The sequence below is a fragment of the Patella vulgata genome, chromosome 4, assembly GCF_932274485.2.
Source record: "Patella vulgata chromosome 4, xgPatVulg1.2, whole genome shotgun sequence".
Taxonomy (NCBI): Eukaryota; Metazoa; Mollusca; class Gastropoda; family Patellidae; genus Patella; species Patella vulgata.
This window is the reverse complement of record NC_065882.2, coordinates 50,846,482-50,863,606: the sequence shown is the minus strand read 5'-3', so window position 1 is coordinate 50,863,606 and position 17,125 is coordinate 50,846,482. Positions and strand designations below refer to the sequence as shown.

Below are 17,125 nucleotides of genomic sequence, written 5' to 3'. Positions count from 1 at the left end.
GAGTGGATTAAATGGTATATAATGATATGGAATATTTATCATCACAGCCAAATATTTTCATTTACAGGGTTAAAAGTTAGCATTCATTTTCGGCATTCAACAAAAATATTTTTCAATTGATAATAGTTTTCTTGTCCTTAACTGGAGAGGGAGGGAGTCTTTTTTTATTGTGAATAAAGCATACATTATTTATTGATGAATCTGGGGATATTTTGAATCAAGGGGTATTAACTTGAATAAAGAGCAAATAACCATGCAATCATTTCAACAGCAACACCATATCTGCTGAAATAAAACATTTCAGGACCAGCAAATCAACCCTTCTACAGAAAGCATTTTAATGAATATATCTGTCATCTGGGCTGAAAATTTAAGGGTAAACAACATGTTTTACATACAAGATGAAGATCTCATTTGAATAAAATGAAGAATTTGAATTTAACATTGAATTGGAGCTTTGAAATAAATTCCAACCTGTCATTGTCCATAAACATTGCTTATTGATTTTTACTCTTCATCTATGTATATTGAAAGATGTCATGTATGTAATATAATAAATAAATCAAATTCGTGCCAAAATCAACACATTGTTCTCTGTATAATCTGTCACCTTTTTAAAAGGCAAACTTTCAAGAGCCAAATCCACTCAAATTTGTAAGAGATGGATGACAGAATTCACAGAGTACACTGCAGTTAATGAAAGTAAAATTTTCAGAAATGAAAAGAGTGAACGATAAAATATACCTCTCACTCTCATCTGCAGCCTTAGAAGCTTCTTCGAGTTTGGACTGGGCGGATGTCAAACGTTCTTCCGACCTCTCCAAATCTTCTTCTAGGAGGGTAATACGACGTGAAAAACCAGCTGCTTCAGCTTCCAACTACAAAGACAAAAACATGGACACTTTAGTCAATAGGCCTGTGAGGATCAGAGTAAACAGTATGTAGTTGTGGATATTTAATATGACACAGGGTAAAAACTGTAGTAATTTATGTGGTTTTTGCTATCATAATTGTAAGGAAATTAACATACACTTATTGGTTTAAATGTTTCAAATCAAATGCACATAAATGATACTACTAAATACTAGCATGTTTATTAATCGGTTTAGGTGTAGACACTGCTTTCACACATCTTTACATATCATTGACTAGCTGCATGTCAACAATACATCATATTTATTATGCTAAGGATTAAGAGTGTTTAGACTGGCTATGCATAATTTAATTGTTGACTCTGTTAAACAAAGATATTCCTCAAAAAAAATAGACCAAGGTTAGCAATACCAGCAAACAGCTGTCGTTCAGTTAAATATAGTCTCAATAACAATTATCATTCTGTTGCATTCAAAGTCTATGTATGTGATTTAAGCGTCTGCTTTTGCAAGAGCTTTCTACCACAAAAAATTACAATAGCTGGAACAAAATAACAAAAATATTCATCATTGGTGCAATGCTGGTTTGTATTACAATCAAGTGGAAATGCCCCTAATGTTGGCCTTTTTGTTGTGCAATTGCATTGAAATGTTAAACATAGCTGCTAATGTACAATGCACATCAAGACGGTTGCTTTTAATATTGCGTGTGGTAACTGTATGTACAGGGTTCTAACTATTAAACAACATGTCAGGAAATGAATACTAAATGGTTAACATAGATTGTAGATTGCCTCCCTTCCTTTTCCTGACCTTTAGTAAATGGTAATAAAATCACATGAATATACCATCATGAGAAATGTTAAACAATCCTAGTTACATGTTCACTTGTGACAACTACATTTGTATTTTGTACCTTCATAAAAAATATTATAAAAAAGTTTGGAGCCCTTGTAAGATATAACTTTCCGCTGTGTAATTTTATATCCTCCTTTTCATTAGTGACTCCTTGAGTGGTTGGTTCCGCATTGTTGCTTACCGTAAAACACTACAAAAATTCTAGGCCACATCAAAAAAATTCAAAATTAATTGTACAAATGTGAGAATAAATTATTGTTACAAATAGGTATTTATGGAATGAGATGAATAAAAGACTACAACTGTATGACTCACTATAGTACATGTAGGTGACCTGAATGGACAATAAAAAGCTTAGCTGTGGTTATATTCAACATGACTGAATGAAGCTTTTCTTCTATACTCTCATTTCATTCACGGAAAAAGAGAACATGTTTCAATCTCATTCAATACATGTACCTTTCAATGTACATGTGTAACAGATATTGGGTAATGGGTATGTTACTTAGGAAATCTATAAAACATGAAATGGAAAGAACTAGGACAAATAGCTCATTACATCACTTGAGAGAGTTTCAACAACTATTCCATATATGGTCTGACTACAAATATAAGTGTTTCCTTTTAAAGGCCAACTCCAATATTTAGACACATGCTCATTGGGTGTGAACTTACAATGTATAACGGCACTATTTGTAACTATGTTATATTCAAGATTCAAGAATATCATAAAAACAGGATATAAATGGGATGATGTTTGTCTACGTATTATATTAGTGTATGATATGGGGAAAGGTGTGTCCTCAATAGGAATTCCAAGATAAATGAATTCCAAACAATGAGGTTAATATGAAAATATGGGCTTGAGTTTATATGCCAGTGGGATGAAAAGTATGTACAACACAATAAATTATAACATTGCAAACTTGTGTATAACCCATTTGATGAAATATACATGGTCATAGATACAGGGATGATGAATAAATTTCAATCACTATTCTTTTGAGGGAAATTGTTAACAAAAGAAAAGTCTATTCTCTAGCTTTACTCCCGATTAAAATGAAGAAATAACGAATTGACCTTTACATTTGAAATCCTTACTACACCTAGAGGTCTATTGAAGAAACCCCCCCTACAGAATGGCGCGAAATTGAGTATCTAAATAGGTCATCTGTATTCAGAGTGTGAATAAATGGATACTTTTGAAAAGTAGATCTGTAAGCTAGTCTACTGTAGCATCATTTAGTTATTGTTTACTGACAGATTACAACCAAGTGATATCCTATAGAGTAGTAAAAGCTTAGACAATAATTACTAGTAACAATGTCAATGAACTAGCGTTGACATGTTCTAAAGGAATTTAGAGGTAGAATCTTATTTATACCTTATTTTACATTTACTACCCTACTATCATTACACTAATTTAAATGTGAGGGTATTATTACTATTATTGAGAAGAAAGGAATTTGGGTTAATCAAGCATGTGACATAAATGACTGGCCTGAAGCTGGTTAAAATAACTGGACATGAGAGATTTTTAAAATGACTGTTTCACCTTGGCAAGGTAACATACCGTGAACAGATTAAAAGCAACAATTTAGATGTTTAATGTGGTCATTAATTCATTAGACAGTTTTCTAAAACTAAAGAAATGAAATTTATCTGTTTGGACATGTTAAACTAAATGAATATGTAACTAAGCTGATTGGGTGGGAAATACAAATACATGTTAGCTTATATACAGCTTTGTTGGTTTTTTTGACAATCAGGTTATCTGAGATTTAATCTAAACATGGCCTCAAGGAATGCTGCCCTCTAGAATAGAGTATTGTTATTTATTAAAATACAACTTCAATACCTACATGTACCATAAGTACCTGTATATGGAATTTATGGAAAAGCTACATGCTAACACCTTGCTGCACTGATATAGATGGATTGGTAATTAGGCTTTAGATTTATAGTACTTAAAATACTATAAACTTATCTATGGTCTAACTTTAAATCAATAAAAACGCTTAATTCTTCTGGTTTATAATTGTATGGGAAAAAATTGGAATGGAATGGGGATACTGTTAAAAGGAAACAGACTATTTACATCTCCGACTACAGCAAAAGATGATGAAAGTGCCAAATAATGAAAACCCCAAGCTATTAGAATATTAAATGACACCGAGCTACCCTCCAGTCATGTGACATGCCGACAGTTTAGTAAAGGTAACATATTTCTGACAAGTGACCCCATTTTGTACCCTGGTCTCATTTCAAATACCTACTGCTTACTTTTAATTCATGTCAAGTATTTGATGAATCTGGTAAGAGAGAGAAAATTGTTTTTGCTTAATCCAAAATCAAGACAGGGGACTCATTTTTGACCGCATTTATACCCAGTACTGTTACTTATAATTGTTATATTATCTTTATTCAATTTAACTAAAACTAACATAATTAAAGTTAATAAAAAGATTTTTGTGTCAAGTATTTCCAACAATCTGGTATGATGCTGTAAAAATGTTATGGTTTTAGTAATGCTTTGAACCTTGGTTTTTAAAATAAACAAATCTTTCCACCAATGGCTTCCAAATGAAGACTAGAGCTTGCAATTTTGAAACATGTTCAACGTTCTACAAATGTATTATTATTGACATATTACGGTTCTTAACAAGCCCAGGTAAGCAATTAGCAAACTTAAAAGGTGGTCTACTCTGTCAGTCTGAGCAATCGTTTTCATAAATTTTAAAAAATATTTTTCCTTTTAAAATTTTGAGTTGAGACAGAAATAAGGATCAAATTGTGTTAAAGGAAATTTGACCTCGCCATCTTAAATCCGCTACTTATGGCCAGGAAATATGTTGACTTAAGATTTGCCTTGTTTTCCGTTGAACTGTTGTCATCAACTTTCAGTTGACAAACTGTTACTAATGTTAAAACTATTTTAGTTTTGACTGTTTTACTTTGAATAAAATAAGAAACTTAAGATTGGCTTTCAATATGCCAGCTACTACATGTACATTCAACATTATCTCTTTATTTCATCAGACCAGTGTCAGGTAACCCAGCCAAATTGAAAATGTTTAAGAATGATTTAATGATGACTAGATATGACTATGAGTAAACAGTTTCAGGACAGGTGCTATCAAATATAGAAAACACACACTGCTAGTTGATTTAAGGTTTTTACAAGACAATGACCATCTGTGGACAGGGCAAACAGCCACAGCATGTCATATAAACACCTAAAAGTCAAACATGGCAGTATGATCTCTATTCTGGCCAAAGGTTTTGACAAATGTTTGTACTTATATTATTTTATGGTCATGTGTGTAGGACCCACCAGACAAAAGTTCACATGAAGTGTGTAATAAGAACACTTGTAAGTCATTACCTACTCAGTATTGAAGCTTGGACAAGTAAACCTAACATAAATCTTACATGTAGTTTTGTGGGTGGAGAATCGGTAAATTGATTTAAATACTTAGTAACAGAAATTTACAATGATTACGTTAAATTCTGATCACTGAACAGTATGAAGTAAATGGGATGACCTTTTTATTTACTTTTAAGTTGATTTACCAAGTTTTGACTAAGAAAAAGGGTAAAAGTTTGACTTTTGGCTTGGTATTTGAGAAAGGGGAGGAGAAATTGGTGTTGACACAGAATGGCCATTAGATTTTGAAGTTCCAGCCAAAACATTGTAGACAAACTCGATGCAAACAAATTAAAGTGAAAATCAATTATCGCATTGAAAAAGAATGCTGGATTAAATTTGCATCTGTTGCTAACTAAGTTTAAACAAGCCAACAGTCTCGAAATCCTGAAATAAATAGATGACACATATTAATTAATTGCACATTTATCTTTTTCAAAAGTGTTGAACAATAAACTATGCACTAAGTTTCATATCAGATAGAATCAAAGTAAAAGAAATTGCTGGGCTCTGCTTAGCTTTAACAGGAAATGTTGATCATTGAACTCAGTCAAGACATTTTTCTAATAAACACCAACATCAAGTTTTAAACAGTCTGCCTCAATTAAAAGCAGAGTTATGTTCCAAACTATCCAAAGTCTTGACCAATCAAATTGCTTATCGCTCCTTAGTCTAAGCAGAAAATCCTCATCAAACTTAGTCAAGGTAATGATATAATGAATCTATACTCGGAGTTTCATAGCTCTCGCTTAATTATAACCAAAGTTATCGTGCCCAAAAGCATCAACCAATCAATTGCTTATCTCTGCTTACCGTAAGCAGACAATGTTCATCATCGAACTCCGTCAAGGCATTCACCTAATAGTAATGAACGCCTACACCAAGTTTGAACATTCCACCTCAGAAGGAGCGTTCTTGTGTTTCAAAGTCTCGACCAATCAAATTGTTTATCGCTCTGCTTACCCTGAGCAGAAAATATTCATTACCAAACTTAGTGAAGGTATTGATGTAATGAAACTAAACACCAAGTTTGATCACTATCACTTAATTAGAAGTAAAGTTATCCTGTCCCAAAGCATCAAACAATCAAATTGCTTATCTCTGTTACCCTAAGCAGAAAATGCTCATCTTTTGAACTCCATCAAGGCATTGACCTAATAAACACCTACACCAAGTGTTTGTACATTCTAGCTCAATTAGAAGCAGAGTTATTGCGCCCAAAATTCTCGACCAATCAAATTGCTTATAGCTCTGCTTACCCTGAGCAGAAAATGTTCATTATCTAACTTTACAGTAATGATGTACCATGAATCTTTACACCAAGTTTGATCACTCTAACTTAATCAGAACTAAAGTTCTTGTGTCCCAAAGCGTCAACCGATCAAATTGCTTATCTCTGCTTACACTAAACAGAAAATGCTCATCTTCGAACTCCATCAAGGCATCGACCTAATAAACACCTACACCAAGTTTGAAAATTCTAGCTCAATTAGAAGTAGAGTTATTGTGTCCCAAAAAGTGTGATGGACAGACAGACGGACAGACAGACAAACCCATTGTCTTCGAAAGGCTGGGGAGAATTATCAAAGTCTAAAGAAATTGAATGGTTAGTTTCTTATGAAGTTGTGCGGGTTGAAAAGGATGGTCAACCAAAGTGAACTACATTTCCTACTCAATTAACAAAGATGTTGTTTAAGCCATATATGGCATGCTAATTACATCTCATTTGCATGTCCTTTGCCATGTATATATTAAATTGGAAATACTTTCGTTTCTGAGACAGGAAGTTATATTATGTTTATCAAGAAATAATGTGGTTAACAGTTGGAACACTGAAAGTTTTGACAGTTTCATATTATTAATGAGATTTATATCCATATAAACAGGAAAAGTTAAATTACATATTAAATCATACTTCAGATAATCTGACATCATCATCATCATATGGGCAACTACATGCACCTACACAGCTTAGTGTCAATTACAACCCGAGGGTGAAAAGGTCAGGATTAGGGAGGACCTAAATGTACATGTATCAAACTATGAAGTAACATAACCATGTAATTTGACAAAATTTATGTTTTTATAAATACTAGACTTTCTCATGTCAGTAAATGTACACTAAATATAACTAACAAGTCATTAAATACTAATGACATTAATGATTATTTATATTAACAAGTTTCTTAAACATTCATTATGCAAGAGATAAATCTACCTATTGCAAGTCTGTCTTTGGGCCTGAAATGTTATATACCGGTCAACTATTAATTAGACATTATTAACATAAAAAGACCTCAATCAACTCTCGATGCCATCTTATGTGTCGGATTTTCACTGGATTTGAATTCGATTTGCTGCTCAATGATCATTGATGATTTAATCTAACAATGGATAATCGAGACTATGTTTTTTTTATTGTACTGACTTTAGTAATGAGGACGGAGGCTAGGCCTAAAATTCAAACATTAATATCTTGGTTCAGAGTGGACCAATTTGACTGAACTTTTCAGCATATTCCCTTTACATTATCTAGTTTTTAACTATTGTAGTAAGAACTGCCAGCTCTTTATCTAATCTGCCATAATGCCCCTTTAATAATAATATGAATAGTTTATTTATAGGTCACATTATTAATCAAATTTCTTTGATGATCATAGAGGATTAAGCCAAGGTTCTTGAAACATTTTCAATCCAAATATCGAAAATTCTCTATTTATTAAGTATTTCAAACAATTTCTTACTTTAATCTCTTATTGTAAATGTATATCACAATTTACACTTAGAAAAATTATCAACTACATGTTTTAGAACTTTAACATTGACTCAAAACAGATATTTCATTGTAATATTCTTTACATAGGCCTAATCTAACATTGACTCAAAATAGATATTTTATTGTAATATTATCTACATAATCTATTATCAACAACTACTCGAATTTGAACCTATCATAATGAACAGTGGTTTTCATGTATCTATCCACCAAGATCACATTTTATCTGCATCTCATTTCAATAACAAATTAAGCGACATATGATTGAGATAAGCATAAAATCATTAACCTACTAATGGTCTTACTTTACGTACTGTATTATACAAATTAATACACCTTTTGATTATTCAATTAGATATTTCAAATACATTGCCACTAGGTTGTTAAAGACCTCTAAAGTACTGTGTAATGAATTTTTTTAAATATTGGGCTGTGTAATTACTTGTACCCTCTGACATTTAAATTAAATGACGCTTATTTTAAAGCCAACCTTTTAGACACAGGCTTCTGGCTGTAAGTAATACCAGAATACTTTTATTCATCAAGTTTCTAGAAAGGAAAAATACACATTCTGCAGAAGAAATGCACCTACCAATAAGGAAAAAATGAATAACAATTTAGTACTACATATACATGTTGACATAAGTTTATGGGTCAAAACCATAAAATTAGCAGGCTTTAATTCTTCACATGGTTACACATCACTTATTTTTATTTTGTACTATGCTACACAATATACTTACTATTCAGAACAATAATATCAATAATCCCTGTTTCCTTACATCAATAGACCTTAACAGAACTTTCTATATACCAGTATATATTATGCCTAATCTTCATAATTTTGATGGCCCAAAGCCATAATCCAACAAATAAATATCAAATGTGTATTCCTAATGAGATGGTGTAGGGTGTGTAAATTAACACCTTCTGTTTTATGATTACAGGTACTTAACCAAAGATCAAAGGATGTCAATATACAAGAAGATTTAATTTACAATGATGAGCTGAAACAACATTAAACCTAGGATAATCTTTGAGCCCAGGATTATGATGGGATATATTTTGAAAATCCTACTTTTTTAAATACAGATCGATACAAGAATTTTACAAAACATGTTATTTGGACCTCTCGGTTTCTATGATAAAGCATGAGTAAGCATTTGAACAAAGAATTACTAATTCTGGTGCATATAGGCCTACTAATATAATTTTGTATTTGTATGGTGAGCAATGCCAATGTGTTGCATAAGTAATCTACTAATATTAGAAATAACCCAACATGAAATAATAACACTATTTGTACTGTGTTTTATCTTAATAAAATAATTCCTTATCTATTCCTAGAAATTTTGACAAACAAGGCCATCAACCCAGAAGTGAATATTACCGGCCAATAATTCACCAGGCATTGCATTCACCTTCACAATATTTGGATTGGAGTATTGAGATTATGAATTAAGTATGTGCAATAAATGAAAATCGGAGCATTTTTTATGGAACGGTAAACAGATCCTATGAATAATGGGATATAAATTGCTCAAATTTAGATAACACGTTCAATGTTAAAAGTAACATAAAAATTAATTCTCAAAACGACGCCATTTTACGACAGAGTGAGCATGCTCAGAAAGACCAACCCAAATCAGAAAATGCGATAAATGTCGGATATAATTGATGAATTGTCGCAGTTTTTATTTAAGAATAACCACAATAAATAAATACACTGACATGCTGTGTCACGTTTAATATTCACCAATAAATATGCACACATTGTTTTACACTGTGCAACATTGTATATTGCCCAAAACGTGACAAAACCTACCATTTCTATTCGCTTATCCCTCTGTTCTATTTCTCTTGACATTTGTATTTTTTCTTCTTTTAAGTCATCTATTTCACTTTTCAATGCTGACATCTTAGTTTTAATATTGCCAAGAACACCAGAGGTGTTATTATTTCCTATTAACGACATTTTGGAGCGGTTTTGATTTGATATACACTAATAGTTCACACACACAAAAATATCACGTCTTCAGTTGAGCTTTGACCAAACAACAGCTATACCGATAACCTTGCCTTGTGAAAAGAGTCCGCTAAATCTACTAACTACATGTAGTAACTAAAAAAATGTACTAATTAGTCACTTTAACAGTCGCGACAGTAAGTCCTATAACTATGTCCAAACGCTAATTGATATATGAATTTAAATGAAATTTTCTGAGTCATAGATTGTGGTCACAGGAAGTCTTGCAGTACCCGGCTTAGGTGTGTATGGTCACGTGATTACTGTCATCTCGAATGCGACCAATACCTGGCTGTGCCCAGTGAATAGTTCACTCCCTTGTTTTATTATTACCTTATTTGGAAGAGGGGGGGGGGGGGTAAATGCCCCCTGGAGACGGAGATCCCGGCCACAAACAAAATTTTAAAGAGTTAAATACAAAGTGTAATAATGCTGGTATTATAATAAAAATGTTAATTATGATAACGATCCATCGATATAGTCCCAATTTTGTTTCTGAAGTCGGAAAATTGCCTTCTGACTTCGGTTTAAATTTTTTGCAAGGTGAAACTAATACAGTGCGTAGTTTTACCTAATTATATATAGATAGCGTTAAAATATAAATCATGAATTAAAAAAGAATTAATAGTGATCAGCAAACTGTAATTATCGACTGAAGACAAGTTAGAGCTTTGCTTACGCAGGCCGCAATTTTTAGCTAGTAATACTTGAGGAGTTATCTCCCATAAATGCACACCAGCCTTATTTTAGACCCTGGTTGAAAATATCGATTGCATCAGGTTAGATGTAGAACAAAAACACATACTTATGGAAAACAGCTACTAGTGTATTTTAAGACGACGTTTCGAAGAGTATTCTCTCAACGTTAAGTGTTTTTATTAAAATGTTGATACGTTGGCTGAGATGTCCACTACTAAGAAAAAACAATACCACGTGAACATACATGTGTATACACAAAATATACACAGTATTTGCATGATACTATTATTATGGCGCAACAATTAAAATATAAGTTGTCATTGCTAAGAAAATATAATTTCTTTTATAAATAACGGGACCTTTTAAACGCCAAGATTCTCTATCTAACCAAATTTACCAAATTATCCCGGTCGGAGCAATAATTCGTGAAACGATGATTATAAATTTAATTTTTAGGTTTCATCCTGCAGAAACTCAACAACCCACATAATTTGACTTATAGCACTTACAGGTAAGAATAGACTCCGGTGAAATGTATCTTTAATAATGAAAGTCTACTTACGTTACCGGTACTGGAAACACGGAAAACTCTGGTGCCATCATCTTCCGATGAACTCCATTGCTTCACCACTTACCAGTATTAAATTTACCCCTAACTAATGCCACCCTCGCAGCTTAAATATTATTCCGTATTTAATCTTAATCATTCAATAGGAAACAGTTAAATTCATTTTTGTAACACTTTCATTGTATCGTTGATTATCTGATAACATTTTTTATTTTGAAATTAGTTCAAACCAACATTTTTTATTTTGAAATTAGTTCAAACCACAGACTGAGTCGGCCTATACAATTTTTTTACTTTTATATTTTCATATATCATATGATCAAAGATCAAGTTTTATGGTTTAATGCACTGGAATATAGTTAAACGTTTCTCAGTAATCTTTATCTATAGCTGGAATTCATAATTCACGCCTGACTGCTGTCACAACACGACTGATAGGTAAAGTAGATAAAACAAGTGTACGTAATTAGGCTATATTTTAAATCAGGGTTATCTATTTCATATTATTCAATCCCGGGTGATGGCTTATTCACTCAAAAGAACCCAAGGGCGCTTTAATGACCCTAAGGTATTTGCAACGATTTTGCTATTCGGGTGGATCATATTTCTTAATATAAGAAAAAGTAATTCTTAGTTGCAGCTTCATTACTTATATTTCCAATTAGATGAACAGCGGATACTTAAAATACTTTGTTTATTAAATCACAGATGGACTTCGTTTGATTTACGTTTTCTTTCCACTTCTCGTGTTCTTACGTTACCCGAACTTGACCCCTGTAAAGAATGTTATCAAGAATACCGGACAAAATATTCGCATCTTTCGAGAAACAGCTTGATTAACGGTCATAGTTATCAAGACTTTCTACCCAACTGTAAAAAAGGTGGTATTAAATTGCTGGATAAGCAAGATTTAATGGTATACTTCACATTCGCCATGATGTGGCGAGCAGACGTCTGGAACAGTGCCAGGATGCAGACGAGCTCAAAAAATACCTAGCATGATTACTATGGAGATTGATGCCAGGGTGTATACGTATCTTATAAGGTACACGTTATAAAAAGAGCCGTATCATATTCAAGACACACATGTTGGCAAAAACCAGTGAACTCAATTTGGTTTACGGTATTATCTTAACTTTATGAGTCACCTGGAATAAATTGAAGGTAGAGAATTTGCCAAAACTATTTAAAGTGGAAATATGCCATAAATACCTGCACTCTTTGATGGAAAACTTTTGACAAAAGTAAATTCTTGCCCTTAATGTTTTGCTTTAATGTTGCGTAAGATGAAACAATTTGTTAAGCACGTTTGGAATTCGACATAAAATTATTTTTGCTATTGATGACAAACAAAAAAAAATGCCTAAAGCCTAATATTATATTGAAATATTTACAAATTGACAACTCTAAAATAGTTTGACTTGAGGCGATTAAATACTTCGAGCAAAATAAATATGATAATAGTTTAATATTACCAATTGTCATCATGTGCTAAACTAGTCTGACTTGTTTGAAATGTCATAGGTCATGGGCTCATATCAGTACGGGTGTTTGCATATGATTGATAGCTCAACCCATATTCATGTACACTTATTCTAATATAGGATGCCGTATATCAATTTTGACATGCGGACAATTCTGAAGTCATCACGTATTATCTATCCATCACGCGTTCGGTTTTCATAGACATAATAAAACTGACGATAATAGTCAGACCTAGTGGTAATGACATAATTTCTAATTAAGAGCAATGTTATTCCATTATATGCAAGGCCGAGTATTGTTGAACGATGAAAAACGGAACAATTTTAAATTGATGAAACTTTCACGCCATTCAATTGCTCGGACCACTTTGAACACGTTTGCCGTTATTTGGATAATCATACAAACTTGCAGATGAAGATAAACCTCACACAATCAATGGTGAACAAACTTGAGCGAATAAAAACAAAAGAGAGGCAATCAACAACCTAACTGCACCTACGTGTTATTGAACTAGACAGACCGAATGCATCGAGTGGAATTCTTATTATGAAACTTCCCAAAAAAGTAAACTCTATTTTTAGTAGCTCGTTTGACAGATTGGTAATTGATAATATTTAAAAGGGGATCAACAAAAACAGCTGTGCTTTAAACATTGGGTGGAAATACTAGAAAAAAAAGATACAAGAATAACTTTGTAAAAAAGAGAAACACACATATGAAAACACAAACACACACACCCTACCCGTTTTAAAGAAATTCGAACCACATTCTGGAGTTCGGTTCCAATTATTGCAAATTTAATCATAGTATTTGAGTTTAGTCCTAGCTGTGAACACACGGGTATAAATATACCACCATTTTTACTTTGTCTTTGAGGTCGAGAAGACCGAGGTCGTTCTGGTCTCTCTTTTTGAACAGAGATTCCCTCGTCTGCAGATATGTCCACATCCGAAAATATTGGTTCGTCACTATAAATAATTCTATCGTACTCGTCCATGTTAGCCACAGAAGGGGGCGCTCCTTCGGGCTCGGGTCGTCTGCTAGTTCTAGATTTTTTTGATTCACTTTTGTCACTTTTTTCACCATCTTTACTTTTAGATTTTGATTTCTTCTTTTTCACTTTTTTACTACCTTGTCTCTTTTTTGTTTTTATTCCATCTGAAAGCGGCACTGAGTCTACAGAGCCTTGCGATAAGTCTGGTGCCGATAATTGCGAATCTTGAGAAAGTTCCACATTTTCAGCATAATCGGGTTCGGGAACACTTAATAAGTTTTCACCCATCTCATCACATCCAATTAACATTGAAGTTGCGTAACTTGTTTCATCTGCATCTTCAATATCCTAAAGTCAAAGTACACCAAGTCAGTTTGTTTACATTTTCACGTGGATCAGTCTAAGCAAAAGACCGTCCAGTTGGATGAACGGAAACCAGTTTCTAAAAATAACTACTCAATGCAGAGGGGGTAAGTACACCACAAGACAAAGCCAATGTTTTCCACAATACTCCCCGACTGTACAGCTTCGCAAACATTCCTTGCGTTGCATTCCATATATGGTGGTGATGACGTCAGAGACCGATAGTGAATCAGTCAATCGTTGAACAGGAGGCTCAACTTCGGGCTATCCCGGCGTATTTTCTATTAATAATACATGAGGGCGGGACGTTTCACAGAATGAATATTATAATTGTCAGCTAAATCCCACCCATTTCTCGTGAGTGACTTGATACTCGTTGAAGCGCGAAAAATAAACACTTGATTATGATATTAACATACACAATCAAAAGAATATAGGAACGGGTAAAACCTACCAAGAAAGAAGTTAAAATCAATCCAGAAATACAGGATATGAAACAGTGTTAGAAGAGAGGAAAGTTATATAAGAATACTGTTCAGGCAAAAGATACATACATATAGAGACAAGGAGGTCGAGGTTTTGGTAAATAGCCAAACTGTATAAGAAGGAAAGATTTCGAAGCTTTAGAAAACAGCTAGGTTTAGATTTTTGGAAAGGGTCACTATATAAATAAATGTTAGCTTACAAAAGTGTACATAGTTAGTGATAATAAGTTATAGCGACAGAAGCAGGGGTCAGGGTAATTGTAGGAATACCTGTCAACTCACCGTTTACAATTGCGGCAATTTTAAGATATCCTCCAGAGGTAAAACAAAAAAGACCGGAGCGCAAGATCTTTTCATCACACAATCTGGAACTTTTCCCCTCCAAATATACGTTTTCATTCCAATATTCTTCCGCGATTATAGAGTTGAATTGACAGACATAGCACGTCATTTAAATTTACAAATTATAATTTATGTACACACAACGAATATAATCAAGATGCACACTCTATAGTTAACATTATTATATTTCTAAAATTGATCGCAGCTAAACAATAATAACTAAAGACATAGATTCATAAGACTGAACACCTTAATAAATAATATCGTATAATACTAGACTCTCCATACATCATTTAAACTAACCACCTTAATTAGCATTTCTGTATTTTCAATAACCAAATAAATAATGGGGAAAAAAAAAGTATTAATAGGGTTGGAGTATCTATATGTGTGGACAATATGTATGTAATTATGTATATATGTGTGTAATTTGAGACCCACAATAGTAATAGGCTACATAGTGGTAACCGGATACGATGGTATTTTGGTAACTGACTTCTAAAGGCATTGCACCACGGTAACGCTAACAGTCTTACCTGTGTCGAAGCGCTGCATTATGGGTATGAAAACCCTGTGATAATCAGGTGAGAAGGGTATTGCGCTTAGTTGACTTACCTCGTTGGCTTTCTTTTCAGATGCTTCTAATTTTGTACTGGCTTCTGCTAGCTGTTCATTTGCGGAATCGAAATCGTTTTCCAGATTGGCATATTTCTTCTGAAGTGTGTTGAGATCCTCTTCAATCTGAAAGATATAAAGATTTAAACATTTAATGGCAAGGATCTTAAATGATAAATATACCTAGATTATTAATATCAGACTATGTTAATTTCCATGCCTATAATTAGTACATGTAGTTGTGCCATGCAAAGAATTACTTTTGAATCAAACGAGCTGCATAGTATTCATGCATTTCTACCAAAATGCTTCTTGGCCATCATGTTATCATTACTTTAATAAAGATTTAGAATCTGTAAAGGTTGAACAGATAATAATATTATTATCATAAATATTACACGTTATATTGAAGGTCAAATTATAACCTTTGTCATAAAATTTCTCGTTACTTTTTAGTAAGATTTATTATCTTGAAAGATGCATTAAACGTATTAAAATTATATTATATGGGAGTATTGCGCTTATTGGTTATTTAGATCTAAAACCTGTTAATATTTTAATGTCATTTGATAAGCAATAGTAATTCTTAGGAAATATTCAAATTTACTTTTTGATAAAAACTATGATATTTAATTCCAAATGAAATCATGTTAAAAAATGTCAAGAACTTTTACTTTTGGGTGCAGTTAAATGCCAAATAAAGTAGAACGCCTCTGCATGAGATCACCAAGTGAACCAAAATAGAAACCAAACGGCAGAATCATCCAGACGTCAAGATCGGATTTCAAAATGGCTGCCGCCTCTCAATGTCAAAGTTTAGAAACTTGTATATTCTTAAATGGAAGTTTTAGCAATAGTTTTTTAGTAGCCAGACTTCTAATTTACCCTTATAAATAGTTTCTTCCAATTTGTAACCAAGTTACATTTGGTAAAATATTAAATGAATGTAAGACACTATTGTCCAATTGTTACAATTGCAAAAGCTGAAAGTGGTCGTGGAAAGTAATCTCAAGCGGCCCAAGGGTAAATAAACGTTTAAATGTTATCAGAGAACTTAGTTTCATATATGATAATATTTGCTTTCAAATAGTCTTAAATGCTGATTTTCCAACATTTTGGATGAGTCATACATCTTCATGGGTTGCATGATGGTAAACACTAGAAACAGTGTATCAAACCTATATCGTAGTAATCCGTACTGGAAGAAATCTTACTCCCTTATTCCAATAATAATCGGTACTATTGCACTGCTAATATCAATAAAATAACACCAAAATCCTACTCACCTTTGACTTCTGCTCTTCGGTGTCTCGGAGTTTTTGTTCAAGTTGTTCTGACCTATCCAAGGCATTCTCCTTTTCCATTTTCATGGCTAACATCTTCTTCTTGATGGCGTCCATTGCGGCGGTTTGTGTGTATGAGTATCAAACGAAGATAAAAAAATAAAGGAGTCTTTCAAAAGCAGAAGGGAGATATACCCAATATATATGAACGCTGCAGACGAGAGTAATCTCACGACTGGCTTGCTACAGATCTATTCACGAGAAGACTGGGAAGAAACTAAACTGTATCAGTCAAGAGAAACTTCTGCCAAATCACTCGTAGTGCCAAAAGT

General features: G+C 33.1%; 1 protein-coding gene across 16 annotated transcripts in view; it reads right to left on the bottom strand.

The window, feature by feature from the left end:
• Positions 1-17,125, bottom strand: part of LOC126818357 (tropomyosin) — a 28,173-nt gene extending 11,048 nt beyond the window's left edge. For 2 of the 16 annotated variants that reach the window (XM_050545733.1, XM_050545731.1), the window contains exons 1-2: positions 13,454-14,008; positions 745-878 (exon numbers count right to left, since the gene is read on the bottom strand). In XM_050545733.1, coding sequence (XP_050401690.1) covers positions 745-878; positions 13,454-13,993 — 674 coding nt within the window. In that variant the 5' untranslated portion in view covers positions 13,994-14,008. Of the gene's footprint in view, positions 1-744; positions 879-9,758; positions 10,152-13,453; positions 14,197-15,510; positions 15,637-16,796 lie in introns of those variants that run through there. The other 14 variants (XM_050545748.1, XM_050545745.2, XM_050545744.1 and 11 more) reach the window with 14 other exon arrangements.